The sequence below is a fragment of the Vipera berus genome (assembly GCF_964194415.1).
Source record: "Vipera berus genome assembly, chromosome: 5".
Lineage (NCBI taxonomy): Eukaryota > Metazoa > Chordata > Lepidosauria > Squamata > Viperidae > Vipera > Vipera berus.
In genome coordinates this window covers 85,953,459-85,976,440 of record NC_138207.1, presented here as the reverse complement: position 1 = coordinate 85,976,440, position 22,982 = coordinate 85,953,459, and the positions used below count along the sequence as shown (strand labels likewise).

Sequence of the window (22,982 nt, the reverse complement as noted above, 5' to 3'; positions counted from 1 at the left end):
ATTGTGTAATTGTGATAACAGCAAAAAGAATGGATATCATCATCACCACCATCATAAAGCTGGATATGAAAGCAAGAATCTTAATACCCTTTGCTTTTAATAAAAATGGAAGCTTCCAATAATCACAGAGTAGGGATACACAGTAATGTAATGTCACCATGATTTGAGAAGCATTGATACTGCTAAATTATTTTCTTCAAAGATATTTAGGGTGTGTTAATTGTATCATAGTGTTAAGTAATAATTTATATTGAGAGGCAAATTTACAAATTTGTTTGCATCTCTTTCTCTTCTCTCTCTCTCTCTCTCTCTCTCTCTCAATATATGCATAAATATAATTGTTCATTGGAATAATTTAAGATGCTGAAAAGTGTACATTTTCGATTTAGCATTCCGTAAGTCGTGTGGATTTACCTGGATCGTTATATCTGTTTTTGTTGTAGAAGAACAGCACCAAAGAGTGTTTCCTTCAGAAGACATTACAGAGACTTGAACGTTATTTCTTCTTGATCATTTTCAATTATTACCTTCATGAACAGGTGAGCGTACCTCTAAATCTAAAAAAATCTAAATCTAAATGAATCATCCTTGCTACAGACCAGTGACTCATAATAATCATGTTTGGCCATATATATTGACTACCAGATGAAAATTTGCTTGGCTAAACTTGGTTGAGTGCTTCCTTGCTGGGTGTGCTGTAAACTTCAGTGTGCCATCTTGTGGCCAGTGACATGTTGCCTCCCCCCCACACACTCACTGGTACTTGCACCGTGGAATATCCTCTTCCTTAAAATTTGTCAGGCAGCTTCTATTACATCTTTTGGATGCCCTGTTAGATATCTGACTTCAGCCAGGCTTTCCTGATATAGAACTTAGTGGAAATGGGAGGCGATGCGCTACCGGTATGTTTCTGGATGCAATTCAAGATGCTGGTTGTCACCTTTAAAGCCCTACGTGGCTTGGGATTGGATTACCTGAGAGATCACCCTTTTCCAAGAGCCTCTACCCATCCAGTTAGATCTAGCAGAATGGACTGCTGCAGATATCGTCAGCCAAAGGGTGTCAATTGGTGGGGACTAGAAGACAGGCTTTTTCCGCGGTGGCCCCTGCTCTATGGGAAATCCTCCCTTTGAAAAATAGAATGGTTCCAACCCTTTTAGCCTTTTGTAAAGCCCTACATACCTGGCTATATTCCTGAGCCTGGGGTGCTGAATGTATAAAGGGCCCCGTTTCCTGGCTATTCTAGGGAATGACCAGGCTGAGCCCAAGGGAGGGGTCAAATGCATCATAAGTTGAGTTCCTCTGCCCCCGCAAGAGAGCTATGTCCTTGAATGCCTCTTAATTCCCCCTCATTTCCCTTGAGAGTTAATAGTTCAGATTTTATAGGGAGCTTAATTTTGCAGTAAATTTTTCTACTGGTTGGAAGTGCCTAAATCTCCTGATTCTTTCCCCCCCCCCCCCCCCCGGTGCTTGACAGCTACAGTATATTGCTAACTGGCCAAGCAGTTCAGCTGTTTTTTATATTTGTTTTGGCTGTTTTATTGTTTTCTACGGTTTGAAAAAGTGTTGGTGTTTTCACTGTCGCCTATTCTTTTTTTTGGAATTGCAATGTCACTGATTACAGATGAGATGGGCAGCTGTAGTAACTGAATGAAGGAATAAATACATAAATAAATAGATGCACCTCAGTGGCCTGAAACCCAGATCTTTTGATGAGTTGAAGTGATGACGAGTACAATTCTTGGGACCACCCCCTGTTCCTGAAATTGTCCTTTTCTTCTTTCTTCTGGGCTGGCAGTATCCCTTGGCTTTTGCTCTCAATTTCAGTAGATGGATCTGCAGGCACCCTGAGCTGTATAGACTTCAAGCCAACATGAATCTGTCAGAACTTACAATCACAGCGGAACAGATAACTAAGGGAGTACGGGTGCTGGTGAGTGCCTTGTTTTGCATCCTCTTGATCTTTGCATTTCTTTCTTAGCATTCCTTTTACAATGTGAGAATCATTGTGCCAAATAGTTCAGTTAATGGATTAATTATAGCAATATTCTTGCTGCTGAGATTGAGTTTAGTTCAGAGCTTTTTCCTCTCTTGCCTTCAAATTAATTTGCAATCTTCTGTATAGTCAGGTTCTTAAGATTCTCGCTGCATTTATAAAGAAAGCATATTTTTTTTTAAAAAAATTAAGGAATATAGGTTACCTCTTCCATGCTTATTTGAAGAGAGCACAATAAGCTTGTGTATCTCAAAACAACAGGGTTTTTTTCTTTCTTTCATGTAATCTTAGCTATTACTTTCCTTCCTTTGGACTTTGCATTGGATGAAAGAAAATTGTTCCACAATAGAAATAAAAAATATTCAGCTTATACGTAAAATGAACAAAGGCTTCATACGTTTATCACTGCTTTAGGTTGTGGATGAACGGTTTTCTCCAGATGTTCTTAGCACCATCAAAGACATGAACGTGGCCAATTTCCGCAGAGTTCCTAAAATGCCTGTGTATGGAATGGCTCAGCCCAACTCCAAGGTAAGTGTGGTTTCCAGAAAGATTTTGTTGGGACCAGGTCAATCCAAATCTGATTCCCAAACTGGATTTTAAACAGAAGCTATACTATTGCTTCTAGATTTAGTACTTAATTTAGTACTTAATTGCAACTGGCCTGCTTTCCACTGAGGACCTGTATACTGCACAAGCTATTCTATTCCGTTCGATTCCATTCCATTCCTCATGGAATGTAGCAGAATCAGTAAAGGTAAAGGTAAAGGTTCCCCCGCACATGCGTGCTAGTCGTTTCCGACTCTAGGGGCCGGTGCTCATCTCCGTTTCAAGCCCGAAGAGCCAGCGTTTGTCCGAGGACGTCTCTGTTGTCATGTGGCCGGCATGACTAGATGCCAAAGGCGCACGGAACGCTGTTACCTTCCCACCATAGTGGTCCCTATTTTTCTACTTGCAATTTTACATGCTTTCGAACTGCTAGGTTGGCAGAAGCTGGGACAAGTAACAGGCGCTCACTCTGCTACGCGGCACTTGGGATTCGACCCACCAAACTGCCGACCTTCTGATTGACAAGCTCAGCATCCTAACCCACTGAGCCACCACGTCCCTAGCAGAATCAGTAATATATCGTAAAATAGCAGTTTTTTCATTGAAATACTTTTCTATGATACTCCTTGAAAACAGTTGTGGAATTTTTTTTAAGTCATAATGTTTTTCCCCCCACTGACTTGGCCATTATCAGAATTCTCTGTCCCATTGCCTGTCTCTACTTTGCCTCATATGGTCAAGGGTTTTCAACCCTTCCCTGCTCACTTGTCTGCTAGAGATTCCTGTTCAACTAATTTCACTTCAGAGACCCTCTTATCAAGGCTGATCTGAAAGAAACAGCAGCAGCTGAAGCGTTCCTTATAGCTGTTTGATTTATTCATTTGATTTATTTGTAATAGCCTAAGGCAGGGATAGGCAACCTTGGCTCTTTTATGACTCGTGGACTTCAACTCCCAGAATTCCTGAGCCAGCATAGCTCAGCTTGGAAACCTCTCTCTTCCCCTCAGCTTGGCTGGCTCAGGAATTCTGGGAGTTGAAGTCCACGAGTCATAAAAGAGCCAAGGTTGCCTACCCCTGGCCTAAGGGATAGGAAGACAATCTCTAGATTTTTGTAGATAATTTCTCTGGTTTTCCTTTTTTAAGACATTGTGATCTGTTCTTCTGTTTAGGCAATTGGGAATGTCTTGAACTACTTGAAAGATGCAAAGAGGAAACATTCTCACATCTTATGGATTAATCTCCGTGAAGATATAGTTCTAGAAGAGAATGAACAAACCTATACCTTACGGGAAATTGGCCATCTGGAACAGCAGATAACGGTACCCGTAGCATCATCGGAACAGCTAGAGGTGAGATCTTGGATACTTGAGCTTTCTGCTGTTTCTTCTGCCCACCTGTGCTACTAGCAAATTTCTTACTATCCACAGAGCTCTTGATATAATCATATGGAATGCTGTTCAAAGGCAGAGTGCTCTTTTATATAGTGCAGGAAAATTAGGGTTAGTCAAACATTCTTTGGCATGGGAGCAGAAGAAGATAATTTCTAATTTTCCAATGTGTATTCTGCAAATAAGAGTCTTGTGAAATACAATGTTTTTGGCAATAAGTGATTAAAGACAGGCATTGATTACTGTAGAAATAATAGGCAAAGTAATTTCTTCATGTTACAGTATGTCATTTTTCTTGGAAATAGCTGGGTGAATGCCCTTTTCTGCATTTTCTGCATATGATAACAGCCCAATTCACTTATTCTCAAGGACCTTTATAAAAATATTTTTCCAAATTTTATGCAATCTTGTAAGGGTATGCAAGATGTGTCATCACATGTTCAGGGCAAGAAAGGACAACAAAAATAGGTATCATTAATACTTTTCTTCTTTCTAGTAAAGAGATGTAAAGATGCTACATAGCAGACGTTGTTCCTAGTCTTTTCCCCGCTTGGTTGTTTTATACTCTTTGCTCATTGCAGTTCAGATGTTGAAGTGATCAGTGCATGATGAATTGAGGGCTTTTGTTTTTCAGCTACTTTTTTTGCAGAGCCTGAAACTGATTTGAGGCTTATAGGAAGTGACTAAACCTGTGGTTCTCAACTTTTGCTTCACCATGCACCCCCTTTAAGTACCTTTTGTAGCCACAGATCGTGGCCATGTATCCCCAAGACTTCATTCAAGATTTAAATCATAACATTTCTTCAAGCCTTCATGTACCCCCTGTAACAACATCGTGTCGAAAAATTAGAATATCGTGCAAAAGTTCATTTATTTCAGTAATGCAACTTAAAAGGGGAAACTAATATATGAGATAGACTCATTACATGCAAAGCAAGATAGTTCAAGCCGTGATTTGTCATAATTGTGATGATTATGGCGTACAGCTCATGAAAACCCCAAATCTACAATCTCAGAAAATTAGAATATTGTGAAAAGGTGCAATATTCTAGGCTCAAAGTGTCCCACTCTAATCAGCTAATTAAGCCATAACACCTGCAAAGGGTTCCTGAGCCTTTAAATGGTCTCTCGGTCTGGTACAGTAGGAATCACAATCATGGAGAAGACTGCTGACCTGACAGTTGTGCAGAAAACCATCATTGACACCCTCCATAAGGAGGGAAAGCCTCAAAAGGTAATTGCAAAAGACGTTGGATGTTCCCAAAGTGCTGTATTAAAGCACATTAATAGAAAGTTATGTGGAAGGGAAAAGTGTGGAAGAAAAAGTTGCACAAGCAGCAGGGATGACCGCAGCCTGGAGAGGATTGTCAGGAAAAGGCCATTCAAAAGTGTTGGGGACTTTCACAAGGAGTGGACTGAGGCTGGAGTCAGTGCATCAAGAGCCACCACACACAGACGGATCCTGGACATGGGTTTCAAATGTCGTATTCCTCTTGTCAAGCCGCACCTGAACAATAAACAACGTCAGAAGCATCTTACCTGGGCTAAAGAAATACAGACCTGGTCTGTTGCTCAGTGGTCCAAAGTCCTCTTTTCTGATGAGAGCAAGTTTTGCATCTCATTTGGAAACCAAGGACCCAGAGTCTGGAGGAAGAATGGAGAGGCACACACTGCAAGATGCTTGAAGTCCAGTGTGAAGTTTCCACAGTCTGTGTTGATTTGGGGAGCCATGTCATCTGCTGGTGTTGGTCCACTGTGCTTCATTAAGTCCAGGGTAAACACAGCCGTCTACCAGGAGATTTTGGAGACCTTCATGCTTCTTTCCACAGACGAACTTTATAGGGATGCTGACTTCATTTTCCAGTAGGACTTGGCACCTGCCCACACTGCCAAAAGCACCAAAACCTGGTTCAATGACCGTGGGATTACTGTGCTTGATTGGCCAGCAAACTCGCCTGACCTGAACCCCATAGAGAATCTATGGGGCATTGCCAAGAGAAAGATGAGAGACATGAGACCGAACAATGCAGAAGAGCTGAAGGCCGCTATTGAAGCATCCTGGTCTTCCATAACACCTCAGCAGTGCCACAGGCTGATAGCTTCCATGCCATACCACATTGAGGCAGTAATTACTGCAAAAGGGGCCCAAACCAAGTACTAAGTACATATGCATGCTTATACTTTTCAGAGGTCCGATATTGTTCTATGTACACTCCTTGTTTTATTGATTGCATGTAATATTCTAATTTTCCGAGATTTGGGGTTTTCATGAGCTGTATGCCATAATCATCACAATTATGACAAATCACGGCTTGAACTATGTTGCTTTGCATGTAATAAGTCTATCTCATATATTAGTTTCCCCTTTTAAGTTGCATTACTGAAATAAATGAACTTTTGCACGATATTCTAATTTTTTGAGTTTCACCTGTATAAGCTTTGTTAGAAACACTAACTTTGTAAATGTACAGAGATTCTAAATTGGACAGGAATGAGGCTTTTTGCCTTTTTTCCTTCATTGAATTGTTTTCCATTAATTTATGCATTGTAAGAAAGCCCCTAAAAAGCAGAGACATTACTCTGCCAACAAAAGTGCGTATGGTCAAGGCTATGGTTTTCCCAGTTGCAATATATGGCAGTGAAAGTTGGACCATAAGAAAGGCTGAGCGCCAAAGAATTAAAGCCTTTGAACTGTGGTGCTGGAGAAGATTCCTGCAAGTCCCTTGGACTGCCAGGCGATCAAACTGGTCAGTCCTAGAGGAGATCAACCCTGACTGCTCTTTAGAAGGCCAGATCCTGAAGCTAAAACTCAAATACTTTGGCCACCTAATGAGAAGGAAGGACTCACTGGAGAAGAGCCTAATGCTGGGAAAGATTGAGGGCAATAGAAGAAGGGGACGACAGAGAATGAGGTGGCTGGATGGAGTCACTGAAGCAGTAGGCGTGAGCTTAAATGGACTCCAGAAGATGGTAGAGGACAGGAAGGCCTGGAGGAACGTTGTCCATGGGGTCGCGATGGGTCGGACACGACTTCACAACTAACAACAACAAAGAAAGCCCAGACTCCCTGTATGCATAACAGATAAACACCCAACCCCCTAGTTGCTTGTGTGAATAGTTGGTTTTCTGTTTCTGTGCATCAGTGTACTCTCTAACCTGGTTCCCTCCAGATGTATTCCTATCATTCCTTTCATGCTGGAAGGATGAGCATTGTATTGCAACCTACCTGGGGGGGGGGATCGAGTGAAAGATAGAACTGAAAGAGATGAATGACTCCCTTGTTTCTTTGGCACTACTTCAGAAACTGGAATCTGTCTTGAAGAACGATCTATTGAAATCCCAGAAACGGATTGAGGTTTATTTGGAACAGGAGAAACAGATGAAAATATTGAAATCATGCTTAACCATGCAGGAGATATTTAACCAGCACAAAAGCAGTTGCCAAGGGCTGGCCTACAAACGGATCCCAGTTCCAGACTTCTGTGGTCTGAAGGAGAAGGTAAGCAAGAAATGTCACTTCTGCTGCTTGGGGTATGTGAAAAGCTGCACCTGGCAAGGTGCATTCTATATTTTAGCCGTTCTTGATATTGTTTGGGTGTATCTTGTGTGTGAGAGAGAAAGAACGAGAGACAAGGAGGTCTGTTGTGAAATTCTAACAGGCAGTTTGGTTTTGAGATTGGTTGTTTTAACTATACTCGTATTTCCTTTCATTCTCCAGTGTGCCCTGAGTTAGGCAGTTTCACAACTTGGTTCGTCACGGCATAAATACTACTGTGTTTCCCGGAAAATAAGACCCGGTCTTTTTTTTTTTTTTTTTTGCTTCAAAAAGAGACAACAGGTCTTATTTTCGGTGTGTGTGTGTGTCTTTTCCACTGAACTCATGGCGGCACCAACAGCACCGCTCAGCTGGCCCACTTTTTCTGCGGCTGAAGGAGCAGCTTCATTCTTTAGTTGAGAATGAAGCTCCAGCCTGCATTTCGCAGTCAGAGGCCTTTCTGGAAGGCCTCTGCAGCTGAGTATTGAGATACGGATTGAATCCATATCTCGGTTCTTGGCTACAGAGTCCTTCCGGAAAAGCCTCTGACTGCAAAATGGAGGCCGGAGCTCCATTCTCAGCTGCAAAATGAAGCTGCTCTTTTGTCCGTGGAAGAAGTGGGCTGGCGAGGCAAGTGTCAATCCATGGGAGGCCTGGCTGCAATGGTAAGCTCCACCCCCCTACCCCAGCTTGATTTTTAGGCGTGTGCCTCAGCCCCAAACTAGGGCTTATTTTGGGGGTAGGGCTTATATTAGGCCCACCCCCTTCAAATTAAGCTAGGGCTTATTTCCGGGGTAGGTCTTACTGTTGGGGAAACACGGTATATAAATAAAATCTATTATGACTACTGCTACTTCTATAAGTACATTGGAGTCTTCTGCTGTTACTTAGTGCCTCAGAAAAAAGATGGGTCCTGTGTGCTTTATCTGAATATTGCTAGTGTGTCCGTTTTTACCTAACCCTTGGGTATATTCATCTCACTTCAGCCATTTCAAACGTCCACATTTTAATTCTGAGACGTCAGCTGGTGCTGCTTCTTGTTTAAGTAAACCATCTTCGTGAACATAGGTATGAAAATTTAAGAACGTGGCCCAATTTGAAGGAAATTGAATGCCCTGCAATTCAATAATCAATAGTCAGAGAAGCTTAATGTAGGTGCAGTTCATCATTTATTATAGGCATTGAGATAATTTTCTGTCTATAAAAGTAAATTGAAGGGGCTGGTTTGACATGATTAACAAAGGATTGTTAATTGAAATTATGCATCTGTGTGATCTTATTATATACACACAAACACATTAATGATAATATTTCAAAATAGGAAATAATATCTGAAATAGTATAATATAATATAAAATATTATAGTACTATAATAGAATATTATAATAATATATATAATAGAATAATAGAATAGGAAATATTCTGAAATATTTCAGAATAGAAATAGACCCAAAAAGAAGAACAGATTATTGTTATATTTCTTAATAATCGGGAGCCATGCACATCATTTATACCCTAGATCGAGTTTTAAAGAACATGTACAGTCAGTACATAATTACAGGTGGTCCTTGATTTATCACCATAATTGAAACCAGAAATATGGTCACAAGTCATTATAGCCATAAGTCAAGGCATCCATATGACCAGAAATAATTTTCCAACTTTTTTGCCACACTAAGTGAAACCTTTCATTTTAATGGGCGATTTTTGTGGGAAGTTGGAAAAACAACAACAGCAAACCACAGTCACGTGACTGTGGCTTGGTCATAAACCCTGACTTACTGAAATGTAATGTGACTGCAGGGGTGTGTGTGACCATTTTAACAGTGGCCAGGAGTGTTTTATGGGCCATAAAGCATCTGTTCCATAACTTTGAATGCTTGTAAAATGACCAGTTATAACTTGAAGATTACTTGCACTCCTTCTTAACTTCTGTGGGATCCATTTAAGTGGTTTAGAAGTTAACAGAAAAGTTCCACTTATTTTGCCATCTGAAAAAAAAGAGTAGTTTGTTCACATCATCTTTGGTTTGTGTCCGTAGGATTTTGATCAGATGCTGGAAGCCATGAAGGGCGCACTGGCTAAAGACTCTCACACGGCTTTTGTATTCAACTGTCACAGTGGCAGAGGAAGAACTACAACAGCCATGGTTATTGCTGTCCTCATCCTTTGGCATTTCAATGTATGTGCTCCTTTGACATGGGCTGGGCTGAATATGGGCTGAACTGTCTAGAGCAGGGGTGTCAAACTTGCAACATCAGGTGACGTGTCGCGACGTATCGCAACTTTTTTTCAATGCCGGCAATGGGGTGGCTGTGGTTTCGCCCGCAGGCTGGCAGTTTGACACCCCTGGTCTAGAGTTATGTAGGAAGTGGGACCTCATATCTTGAATGAAATCCTACTGCAAAGGGTATAAGATCCCACATTGTTTCAAAGCTGGGTCAGGGGATTTAATTTTTCACACTACTTTGGCAGCTACGTATTTGGAAAAGAAATAAATATAAAGTGTGACATTAATTTGTCCAGATGTTGGCAAACTTTGTGATCCCACTCTGAGGAACTTCCTGATCTTTCTAAAATTTATATTGGTCTCTTCATCCATTTAGAAAAATTTGTCATGTTTGCAACTCCAGATGACCCTCCAAAAAAAGACCTTATCCTAGTTCTGATTATATTGCTCCTTCTTCAAATATGATTTCTTCCCTTTTTGGTCGAATTTTATTTTTAAAACATGGGAATTATTATTATTTTAAAAAAGCAATGTGGATATGTATGCTCATGTTTAATTTTTGTTTTGGACCAAGATTTTAATATAAATTATCCAAGCTGGGCTAAATCAAGGCAGAATTGTCAAGACTATTTCCTAGGAAATTGAGGTCTATGAAAATGTCCAAGATGGTCTTCAGTGAGAAAAGAATTAACAAAGATCCATAGGAAACAGCTCACCCAGAAGACAACTTGAGCTGTTTTTTTTCATAATGAATGAATGTACGCTTGTTGTAGGATAAAAGCATTTTGTCTATTATGTCAATTCTATCCTTAAACATGTCAGAGCCAAGCCAAAGGCGATTTTCTTTATTATGACATAGCTAGGTGAAAAAGTTGGAATTTGGTCAACCTTGTCTTATTACTTCATCCTAATTCAGTAAACTGTTGCTAATTTGTAACAGTTTGGCAGTAAGCCAGTTTCTATCCCTAGATTATAAGCCTGATTTATTTGGAATTTGGGCAGCATATTGAATTGCACATAATCAGAAAAATAGTGGCTATATTTCTATAGTGAATTACCCCCAGTCTTTCGGCCATTTACAAACTAAAACATCATCAGTCCTTCAGTATACCATAACAGTACTCTTTCAGCCATGCCATTATTCTAAGTGTTGTTATTGTCATCATCACATCCTAATGACCCGAATGACCTTAATGTGCTAAGGCCCGTTACAATCAGGTTGGTGGTGCAAGGAACGAATTTGGACCTATCCTGGAACTAGGCCAAAGAAAAAGGAGAGAAGAAAGGACACTTGTAGCTGCAGTTTGCAGAAGCATACTCTTCTCATGTTAGACTCAAACGTTGCTAGAAAGTTTGCCATATGCACTTATGAAAACATTCCGGAATCCGGTGCAGTGCTGTGGGGTTCCTTGGTGGAGAGGGTGGGTGTAAAATTTGTGTGTGTGCCCTTGTTTTTGGCTCTTGAGTCAGTCTTGACTCCTGAAGATTGCCTAGACGTGCCCTTGTAATTTTCTTGAAAATCATTTTGGAAGTGGTTAGCCATTACCTGCTTCCTAGGGCAGAGAGAAAATGACTGGCCCGAGGTCACCCAGCTGTTCTGTGCCTAAGATAGCACTAGAATTTAGGATCTCCTTCCTAGTCTCTAGTTCGGTGCCTTAACCAATACCCTGGACAGGATTTCTGTAAAATGGTTTATCAGTGATCAAAAGCTCTTTGAAAGATGCAAGATGTAGTGGTTTAAAAAAATGAACACATTTCTTACAAACCTGCACAGAGAGAAAAGAAGTACCCATAATTGTTGATAATCCTGGTTGTAATGTCTTTCTTACATTGTACATGCCAAGTTTCTAAAGGAGGATCCACTGTTTTAGCTTTTCCATACCTTTAGAAAGGAGGCTAAGCCTGTCCTGTTGTTGCAGGGAATCCCTGAGATCACGGAGGATGAGATTGTGAGTGTACCTGATGCCAAATACACAAAAGGAGAATTTGAGGTTGGTGCCTTCTAATACATGCTTTTTATTTTCTTAATATAATACTTTTCCAGCAGGGAGCCTTCACATTCATAAACAAATGCATTGGGTGAGTTTGAGTTTCATGTCAACCCTGCTGCTTGTGATTTATTCAATAAAATGTATTTTAATTTAGCAGTTGGTGTGTGCATGAAACGGAAGCCATCTTGAACAGCTTTTAACAAAAGAACCCAACCTGAAATGTTAAATTGACATGGGTTCTAAACTGGCTGTGTTCTGATAGACCAAAATTGAAATTATTTGAAGCATTCTGTCCAGTTTTTACCTACGTTTTGCTGCCCCACTTTCAAAGTGACATTCTACAAATTTGCACAATTCCTTTTTTTAGGCAATTGTGTGTTGCTCACATAAAAAAAGTAGTGGCCAGTTGAAAGGAAAGGAAAGGAAAGGAAAGGAAAGGAAAGGAAAGGAAAGGAAAGGAAAGGAAAGGAAAGGAAAGGAAAGGAAAGGAAAGGAAAGGAAAGGAAAGATGGATTGCTGGTGCTTTTAAATGATGAATAACATTAACCTCAAAGCAAAAGATAAGAGCAGATAGAGAGTGTATGCAAGCAAAGCTTAGCAAGTTAACCAAACTAATATGTCCTTTGCATTTTTTATGCATCCTAATGCTCAGAACGAGATAATGAACAAAATGTGCACACACGTCAAAGTTGAGTAGATGAATTACACTTAACAGCACACTAAAAGTCTTTGTGTTGACACATTAACATTTTTGAATTATTTGTTTGCAAGGCAAAACTTTCCATAATGCATGGACCCACATGTATTCTAATGGCAGCCCACTCTAAAAGACTCCTAATATCATTTTTTGCCAAACCTTTTTTAAAACCGCTTTGTGCCAGACAGATCGACTAAAATGTGGCTTCCAGCTATCTTCCCTTTTGTGTTTACCTTATTGCATTTGGCAAATAGAGGGGGAAGAAATGGAGGTAGTGACAGATTTTATTTTCCTGGGCTCCAAGATCACTGCAGATGGGGACTGTAGCCAAGAAATTAAAAGACGCTTGCTCCTGGGAAGGAAAGCCATGGCAAATCTAGACAGCACACTAAAAAGCAGAGACATCACCCTGTCAACAAAAGTGCGTATAGTCAAGGCTATGCTCTTCCCAGTTGCAATGTATGGCAGTGAAAGCTGGACCATAAGAAAGGCTGAGCGCCAAAGAATTGAAGCCTTTGAACTATGGTGCTGGAGAAGACTCCTGCGAGTCCCTTGGACTGCAAGGCGATCAAACCGGTCAGTCCTAGAGGAGATCAACCCTGACTGCTCTTTAGAAGGCCAGATCCTGAAGCTAAAACTCAAATACTTTGGCCACCTAATGAGAAGGAAGGACTCACTGGAGAAGAACCTAATGCTGGGAAAGATTGAGGGCAATAGAAGGGGACGACAGAGAATGAGGTGGCTGGATGGAGTCACTGAAGCAGTAGGCGTGAGCTTAAATGGACTCCAGAAGATGGTAGAGGACAGGAAGGCCTGGAGGAACATTGTCCATAGGGTCGCGATGGGTCGGACACGACTTCGCAACTAACAACAACAACATTGCATTTGAGCTGCCCAAGATAAACCTGTCACAGCAGGGACACAGTTGATCCCAACAACTCTACTAATCAGGCTGGAAAAACTTCGACAAGAAACAACACAGCTACTAACCAGATAATTACAAGTAGTACCCAGAACAGGGCAGGACACTGGAAAACTTGCCACTCAAAATGGCTGTAGCACGTTTTGATTGAACAATTAATCGCCCCATCTCTGCTGCTGCCTCTACAGTCATAGAATAGTTGGAGGAATGTGAGAGATCCCATTGAATCATGGATGTCTTCAGTGAAGCCAACCTCTGCAAGATGGCAGGTGTGGCACTGCTCAATTCTTTTGTGCATGTGTGCCATGTAAATGTACTGTACTTGTGTGTGTGCACAGAGGGGACAGGTCCAGGATCATGAGATTGCACTTAACCATCTCGCAGGTGTTCAGACACAGTTACCATAAAAAATGGTCCCTAAGCTGATCTTACTGAACTACAGATGAAGGTTATTGTGCAAATAGATAGTGTGGCATCTGTCTATTTTAAACGTCTTCAGTAGATAAAAGGATAATACAGGTAGTCCTTAACTTACAACCATTGTTTAGTTACCATTCAAAATTACAATGGCCCTAAAAAAGTGACTTATGACCAGTTTTCACACTTATGACCATTGCAGCATCCCTGGGGGGTCACGTGAACAAAATTTGGGGACTTGGGAACTGGCGTATATTTATGACGGTGTCCCAGCATCATGTGATCCCCTTTTGCAACCTTCTCACAAGCAAAGCCAATTCACATAACAACCAGGTTACTAACTTAACTGCAGTGATTCACTTAACAACTGAGGCAAATAGATCTTTAAATGGGACAAAACTCACTTAACAACTGTCTTGCTTAGCAATGGAAATTTTGAGCTCAGTTGTGGTCGTAATTTAAGGGCTACCCACCTATTGGATTTTAACTCCCAGAATTCCCCAATCAGCAGAGTTGAAGTTTGGGAGTTGAAGTCCATGCATCTTAAAGCTGCCAAGGTTGAGAAACACTGAGATATACATCTCAAGGCCTCACATGGTGTAACAAGATGGTGGGTTTGTTGTCACTGTGAGTTGTGGTGGAGGTGGGGGGCACGAAGGGAGGCTCAACCAATCTCAATGTATACATGGTTGTACTTTGACAATAAAGGTTCATTCATTTATGTTGGTTGTTATGCAAGAAAGATATTTAAATACTAAACTTTGCCTTCATAAAGAAACTGTTTCTTATATCTGCTGGAGACATTTTCTTTGCTGAGTGTTTAGTCCCTGTATGAGAAAAGAGTCTCCAGAAGGGAAAAGCTTAATCATCAGCCATAAGGTTTGCTGTGATTTTCCAGGTGGTAATGAAAGTGGTTCAGATATTGCCAGAGGGAGATCGAATGAAGAAGGAGGTTGACTTAGCGTTGGACACAGTGAGCGAAACGATGACACCTATGCACTACCACCTGAGAGAAATCATCATTAGTACTTACAGACAGGTAAGGTGGACCTCAGAGAGAAGAAAAATTACTGGATGTATTTCATGAATTTTTGCTGACTTCTAGTCCAATCTGCTATTAAGACAGCTCAGTAGATGTGGGGTGATGTGGCTTTAGTCAGCCACGTAACTGAAATGTCGTGGTGTGCTGACAAAGAAGGATCAGAAATAAGAGGAGGCTCAACTGTGGAATGAACAATCTGGAGCTTGAGAGATACACCAGGACCTCCTCCTTTTTGATGGAAGTGATTTTAGCAGTCCTGTTTTGGGACTTCCTAAACTGAACAAGGATTGGACTTAACGTTCCATATGATCACTCTGTTGCCCGCTTTTCTTGAGTGCCTTTGATATTTTCAAGTAGGAGGATCTCTTGCATTGTGCTTTCAAGAAGAATAAGAGTAAGAATAATAACTTTATTGTCACTTTGAATGTACACTAATCATCACACATTAAAATGAAATTTCGCTGCAGACAGCTCTCAAAGGGTCACCACTGTTGTGATTCAGCGTCAGCCTGTGGTTTCGGCAGCTGAATCGGACAATTCTGAGGAGGAGGAGGAAGAGGAGGGGTTTGGAGAGCCTTTGGTTGCAGATGCATCGCAGAGCTCTCAGCCAGGCCCCTCCCATCTTGTTCCTCCTCAGACCCAGCTGTGTGAGCCTGAAAGATTAGACGAAGATGATCCACAGCTGGCTTTGTTCAAGGACGCTCGAAGCAGGAGGCAGACAAGCAGAATTGAACAAAGAAAAGCAATGAGGCACCTCGGGAGGAGGCAAAGAAAAGCCACGCCCTGAGACTGTTGTTTAAAAGGGGAATGAGTGGAAGGTGCTGGTTGCTGAAGGCAACCGTTTGAAGAGCTTCTGATATAGTCTCGGTCTGTATTTGTTTTACTCTGTTTTGAACCGTTTCGTTTAGTTTTTGCAAATAAATTTGGTTGGCTTAATTCCAGCCTATTGAATATAACAAAAGGGTTGTCCCTGACATTTCTGCAGGGCCGGTTGTAGGCTGGAACAGAACAACCACCTCCGATATACATTACATAAATTATGGCGAAAATAAATAAATAAATCATAAGACACTGAGAAACAAGTCTAGTTCAGGTTATGTATACATGTGCAAGGCGAGAAAAACGAGTCTTGCGAGTTTACCAGACAGATGGCATAGGGAACAAAGCTATTACAGAATCAGGTAGTCCTGCTAGAAATACTTCAAAACCTCCTCCCAGAGGGGAGCAACAGAAACAGACCATAAAGTGGGTGTGTGGGGTCTCTAACAATGCTTTGAGCTCTAAGCACATAGCGCTTATAAGCAGCGTCCTGAATACCAGGAAGCGAGCTTCCTATGATCTTCTCGGTTGTCCTTGCCATTCTCTGTATGGACTTTCTATCTGAGGCACTGCTGCCACCAAACCAGACAGTGATGCAGTTTGTTAAAATGCTCTCAGTTGTGACTTTGTAAAAAGTGGCCAGGACAGAAGGAGAAAGATATGCTTTCTTCATCCGACGCAGGAAATGCAGACGCCGGTTTGCCCGCTTCATTAAGGATGTAAATGTCCAGGCTTCAGCCTTGTTGCTAAAATTTTCAAGGGGTGGTTCTGGTTTTGTTTCATCTGGTTTTATTTCACCTAATATTGATTGATTTGTTCTAGTTGTACTAAAAAAAATGTTTTCCAACATTTCAATTCAAAAACTTAAGTTTTTCATTCTTAGCCTTCCTGATGTTCCGGTTTTCACAGCGATATGTTACAGCTGGGAAAACCATGTTCTTGACAATACAGGTAGTCCTCGACTTAATAACGGTTCATTTAGTGACTGTTCAAAGTTACAACAGCACTGAAAAAAGGGACTTATGATTGTTTTTCACACTTAAGAGACCAGGAGTCTTCAAACTTGGCCCTTTTATGATTTGTGGACTTCAACTCCCAGAATTCCTCAGCCACCGTGCCTGGCTGAGGAATTCTGGGAGTTGAAGTCCACAAGTCATAAAAGGGCCAAGTTTGAAGACCCTTGCTTAAGATTGTTGCAGCATCCCCCATGATCATGTGATCAGAATTTAGGTGCTTGGTAACTGACTCATGTCTATGACGGTTGCAGTGTCCCGGGGTCATGTGATCACCTTTTACAACCTTCTGACAAGCAAAGTCAATGGGAAGGCCAGATTCACTTAACCACCACATTACTAATTTAACAGCTGCAGTGATTCACCTAAACTATGGCAAGAAAGGTCATACAATGAAGTAAAATTCACTTAACAACTGTCTCACTTAACAACTGAAATTTTGGGCTCATTTCTAGTCGTACGTTGAGGACTATCTGTACATATCTTTGCTAGTTTGATGTTTCTGTATTTCAGTGTTTTTTTCCCCCTCTAGATCATTTGTAGTCTTTAGTCCAAGAGATTTTTATTTCATGCCAATTGACACCATTCCTGGTAGTTTATGAGCCTAGGAAGGTAAAATAGGTCACCTTTTAAGCCTTTTCTCTTTGTTGTTGTTGTTGTTGTTGTTAGTTGCGAAGTCGTGTCCGACCCATCGCGACCCTATGGACAACGTTCTTCCAGGCCTTCCTGTCCTCTACCATCTTCTGGAGTCCATTTAAGCTCAGGCCTACTGCTTCAGTGACTCCATCGAGCCACCTCATTCTCTGTCGTCCCCTTCTTCTATTGCCCTCAATCTTTCCCAGCATTAGGCTCTTCTCCAGTGAGTCCTTCCTTCTCATTAGGTGGCCAAAGTATTTGAGTTTTAGCTTCAGGATCTGGCCTTCTAAAGAGCAGTCAGGGTTGATCTCCTCTAGGACTGACCGGTTTGATGATGGGTGGTGCTTATTGATATAATGTTAGTTTTTAAAATATTGAGCAGTGTAGTGGCTTTTCAATTCTCACCTTCAGCAGGATATTAAGACTTAAGACTTCCTCGTGTTCAGCCATTGAAGTTGTTTTCATAACTGAAGTGATTGATATTTCCCTTAGATCTCCTAAATCTATTTTACATAGGTTAAATGAATACGACGGTAATATAACGTTGTAGTGTTCTCCTTTCCCAGTTTTGAACCATTTAATTTTTCCATATTCTGTTCTAAAGAGAGAATCAGTTTCATTTAGTGCTTAAGGCGCCAGGCTAGAAAATGGGAGACTGAATTCTAGTCCCGCCTTAGGCATGCAAGCTGCCTGGGTGACTTTGGGCAAATCACGCACTCTCAGCCCACGACATCAGGCTTGTTAGTTAATTCCTGTCACAACCAATGGATCAACACTCAGTTGATCTGAAAAAAGCTGACTCTTCACATGTGGTTGCCAATTGCAGCCTTCCCAGCCAGCTTTCCAGAAGGAGGATGCCAAATTTTCTTAATGACTGCATGCTTCATTTAACAGCTGCAGTGATTCGCTTAACAACCATGAGAGAAAAATTGTAAAAACTCCAATACAACAGCAGTTTAACACCCAACTTGCTTAGCGACTTAATAACTCAAGCACTACCTAAAATGCTCATCTTTATATAAATTTCTCGTTATTCTTTAATTTTATTCAGGATATTTTTTTCTCCTCCCCTAATTGACTATTATCTGACTCTTCTTGTGTTTTTTTCAGTGGACACATTTAGTTGGACACATTTTCCGCTGTCACTCTTGTCTTTTCCTTCAGGTACTTTCAATGTATAAGGCTATAAGTGGACAACCATTTATATTTCTGTGGCTTTGTCTACATCTGTAGTGTAAAGTGTGTGTAATGTGTGGAAAATGCCACTAGATGTCAGTTTGGAATGCCAATATTTTCCTTGAGCTACAAATTCAAGACAGGACATTGAAAACAACATTCTAAATCCAATTGTCACTGTGTTTGAAGTTTGTCTGTCCTGATCAGAATAGCACAAGTTTCATGATTCATGAAGAAGATAAATCTAATATTATTTGGAAAGAGAAAGCTTAGAAGGAATGTCAGGTAAGATGTACTAAAAAAATCAAATAAGAGATCCTTGCGTTTCATAGGGAAGGAAGACACCATTTCCTTTGTCCCTTGAAGGCTCAGAAAAATCTGATGCAATTGCCATTTAGTTACTTATTTAAATATATTTGTAGTCCACAACAATCCTCATAACAAAGTAGACAAAAGATGAACAACAAAGTACAAAAAAACAAAAGAACACCAGTTCGTCATAGAGAGGTAATCTATACATCTATAAACAAATGAAAGAAATTTTCATTTTTGAAATGTTTTTTACACATTGTACTAAGTCTCTTTTGTTTAAGCCTAAATCTTAGTTTTTATCCTGATGTATGAAAAGCCTAGAGACTTGTTTGTGAACTACCAAAATTATTTGGGCAATAGTTGATTTTTGGAATAAAAGAACTAGTTTTAGCACACTCATTCTTCTATAAACTAATCTGTTAGGTTATATAGTTCCTGTTTTTCCCAGGCATCCTTGTTAACAACATTATGATAAGACAACATTAGCAATACAACAGTATATAAATGTATATAAGACATTTATAGCATGCTCATAATCATACTATAAATCTATATTGATTAATGACTAAATTGAATTGGCATCTATAGGACATTGCAGTCAGGTCTATAACCTCCCCTTTTTTAAAAAAAAAAATCTTAAGTGTATGGCATGTGGATGCATCTGGTTTACAATCTTCATCATAGCTCAGCTTCCATTCACGGTAGTACATCCAAGATGTTTCTTTACCGCAACTTTAGTTGTACTTATATATTATTAGGATTAGGATTATGAAACTTTTCTATGATTGGTGGTGTAAATATAAGGCAGAGGGATATAAAGTCTGTTTTCCTAGAGGCAGCCTTCTCTCATATCTTTTTTTTTTTAATCCCATTTATATCCCACCCTTCTCCGAAGACTCAGGGCGGCTTACAATCTAAAGCACAAATCAATGTGCTTAGCAATAGCCTTCATTCTATGTATATGCCTGCTTATTAGGGCTTTCGCCCCCCCCCCCCAGTGGCATTATTACAAAGTCAGCTTATTGACCCCAACAATCTGGGTCCTCATTTTACCTACCTCGGAAGGGTGGAAGGCTGAGTCAACCTTGAGCCTGGTGGGACTCGAACCTGCACTAATTGCAGGCAGCTGGTGTTACTTAAGGAGGCATTAGCCCACTGCTCCACCAAGGCTCCTAGTTACCATTTTAATTAATTTTATTTTGATTCTGTATTCTGGTTTTATTGCGTAAATCTGCTAAGCCACTTTTTTGTATATATTCTGTAAGACGGTTGCAAGCGGTCAGATAAATTGGATGGATGGAGAAGGGGTGGATAGATGGATGGATGGACGACTGGGTGGATTTTTTCCACTGAACTTGCATGAACCCTCTTCCATATGATGCTTTGGAAAGAAGAAATCTGAAATTTTCCAAAATAGCAAGTATGTTCTGTAGAGATGGAGGTCAAGGATATGAAGGGACCGTGTGCAGCAAACTGCCTGCCTTAGTATCCTGTTATCCGCATGTCTATGAGCTCATTCCAATTAGCACTGCCAAGGACTGCAAGGAACCAGCTGGATAAGAGAGACTCTGCCCTGGCTTGGGATGTTCGGATGTTCTCTAAGAGTACACCAATAAACAATGCTTTTGCTGTGCGTTATTTCCTGCTTGTTAAAACTGTATAAAGGTAAAGGTTCCCCCGCACATGCGTGCTAGTCGTTTCCGACTCTAGGGGCCGGTGCTCATCTCCGTTTCAAAGCCGAAGAGCCAGCGCTTGTCCGAGGACATCTCCGTGGTCATGTGGCCGGCATGACTAGACGCCAAAGGCGCACGGAACGCTGTTACCTTCCCACCGTAGTGGTCCCTATTTTTCTACTTGCATTTTTACGTGCTTTCGAACTGCTAGGTTGGCAGAATAAAACTGTATAAAAGACAATAAACACTGCATAGGCAGACAGACATTTTGGGACACCCTGCAATGACTGGTCTCTGAATCCCACAATGTTCCTCATAAGCCTTCACAAGAAATAATCATGTATCCTGTAGTTATTTGGGATTTATGTCACTGAAATGAACATTGCAAGCTTATATTGTCCTGGTGGTCTTTGTTTTCATTACCAGCATTCCTAATGATCCCTAAATGCTGACACTTTCAGTATTGATCCTCTGCTCTGGAAAAATAAAACTCATTTCTATTCAGAAATATAATAAGAGTATCTCCTCTATCCATAGACTGGTACTTTTGTCGTTCTTTGAAAAATAATCAGTGTGACAATTAGCATCCAGACATCTGGGAAGCAGATGTTCTGGATTCTCTTTTAACTTTAACATTGTCTGTCTCTAATTTGTGGTTGCTGATAGTTACAGCAGGTGTTGATTGACATAAGACATAAGACTTTGACAATGTATTTGATTGTGCGTGTTAGGGTTTTTCTTAATATGGAATAGAACACAGGCGCCCAGACAATACTTTTTCATATAACATTATTTTATTATACAAAATATAAATCTTATTCTATTACCTACTTTCTATTTCTATTCTTATTTAATATATAAAGTATTCTTATATTCTATTTCTGTGTTCTTATTCCTGTGTATATAATCTCATGGTTTTTTAAAATCTTAACTATATCTCAGTTCTTTGTATTCTAAATATTTCCCCCTTCCCCAGGTGTAGGTGGAGATGCTAAGTCTGAGAGAATGGTCAATTGTCTAGGGCAGGGGTGTCAAACTGTGGTCCGGATGCGTCACAACAAGCTGTGCCCACCCCAGCTCTGACGAGTTTGACACCCCTGGTCTAAGTCTTCCTACTGAATTCATAGCAACAATCAAATCTTATCTTTATGATGGGAATAGAATGGGATGGGATGGGACGGGACGGAACGGAACGGAACAGAACAGAATAGAATATCTAATAAGAATTGTCTGATCTCTTCTTTAAAACTTCCAGTGTTGGAGCATTCACAGCTTCTGGAGGCAAGTTGTTCCACTGATTAATTGTTCTCTTAGGAAATTTCTCCTTAGTTGTAGGTTGATTATCTCCTGGATTAGTTTCCATCCGTTGCTTCTTGTCCTGCCTTCAGGTGCTTTGGAGCAGGAGTCTTCAAACTTGGCCCTTTTATGAGTTGTGGACTTCAACTCCCTGAATTCCTCAACCAGCTTTTCTGGCTGAGGAATTCTGGGAATTGAAGTCCAGAAGTCATAAAAGGGCCAAGTTTGAAGACCCCTGCTTTGGAGAATAGCTCTTCTTTGTGGCAACCCCTGAGATATTGGAACACTACTAGCATGGCACCCCTAATCCTTCTCTTCATTAAACTAGGCATACCCAATTTTGTTCTTTATATGTTTTAGCCTCCAGTTCTCTGATATCTTTGTTGCTCTTTGCACTCTTTCTAGTCTCCACATCTTTTTTACCTCGTGGTAACCAAAACTGGATGCTGTATTCCAAGTGTGGTCTTACCAAGGCATTATAAAGTGGTATATTAAAAATTAGAAGATATAAAAGATATGTCCTGTTTTAAAACAAGGTGTATGTGTGTGCATATGTGTGTGTGTGTGTGTGTGTGTATGTGTGTGTGTATGTGTGTGTGTGTGTATACACATGTAAATACACACACACACACATATAACAAGAATCTAAAAATCTAAAAGAGATAGAAGCTTTAGAAAAGTGTAGGGAAGCACAAAATGTAGTAGGCGGAAGTCCGTGGAATTCTTGCCAACAATGGGATTTGAATCCAATGTGTACTTCAGTCCATCTCATAATTAGCACCAGGGTCCCCATGCCTTTTAATATCTTTCTGTCATGTGGAATATTCTGTGTCCTGTTACTTGACTTTCCCTGTGTGGAAAAAATGGAAATGATAAACCAATTTTAGTAGTTACTTTTAAGATTAGCCTAGGCTACCTGTCTAGAAAAACAAGCTTTGGGATTCTGCCTTGAGGGGGGAAAAGGGCAATTGGGGTTAGGGTGGAAAATACTGCTGTAGACAAATAATCAGCACCTTGCCAGTTATCTTCTCTTTCCCCATCTCTATATCTTTGTCAGGTAGATATATTTATCTTGAGGCCTTGAATTGCCAGGATCACATGCTTCCTGTGCATAATTCTGAAAGACAGATAATAAAAACATGGTGAAGGAGTGCAGGAAAATTCATTGATTTTTTAAAAATTTGTTTTACCACTTGTATAAGTGCCTATTCCACACTGGTGACTCTAGGTCAGGGGTCTTCAAACTTGGCCCTTTTATGACTTGTGGACTTCAACTCCCAGAATTCCTCA

The 22,982-nt window shown here is 40.5% G+C and overlaps 1 protein-coding gene across 1 annotated transcript in view; it reads left to right on the top strand.

Annotated features, from left to right (window-relative positions):
* The window catches only part of PALD1 (phosphatase domain containing paladin 1), a 134,323-nt gene that overhangs the window by 72,762 nt on the left and 38,579 nt on the right, over positions 1-22,982 (top strand). Inside the window, exons 11-18 of the mRNA XM_081329929.1 lie at positions 444-539; positions 1,799-1,933; positions 2,411-2,527; positions 3,715-3,894; positions 7,235-7,432; positions 9,510-9,650; positions 11,618-11,689; positions 14,624-14,764. Coding sequence (XP_081186055.1) covers positions 444-539; positions 1,799-1,933; positions 2,411-2,527; positions 3,715-3,894; positions 7,235-7,432; positions 9,510-9,650; positions 11,618-11,689; positions 14,624-14,764 — 1,080 coding nt within the window. The remainder of the gene's footprint in view (positions 1-443; positions 540-1,798; positions 1,934-2,410; positions 2,528-3,714; positions 3,895-7,234; positions 7,433-9,509; positions 9,651-11,617; positions 11,690-14,623; positions 14,765-22,982) is intronic.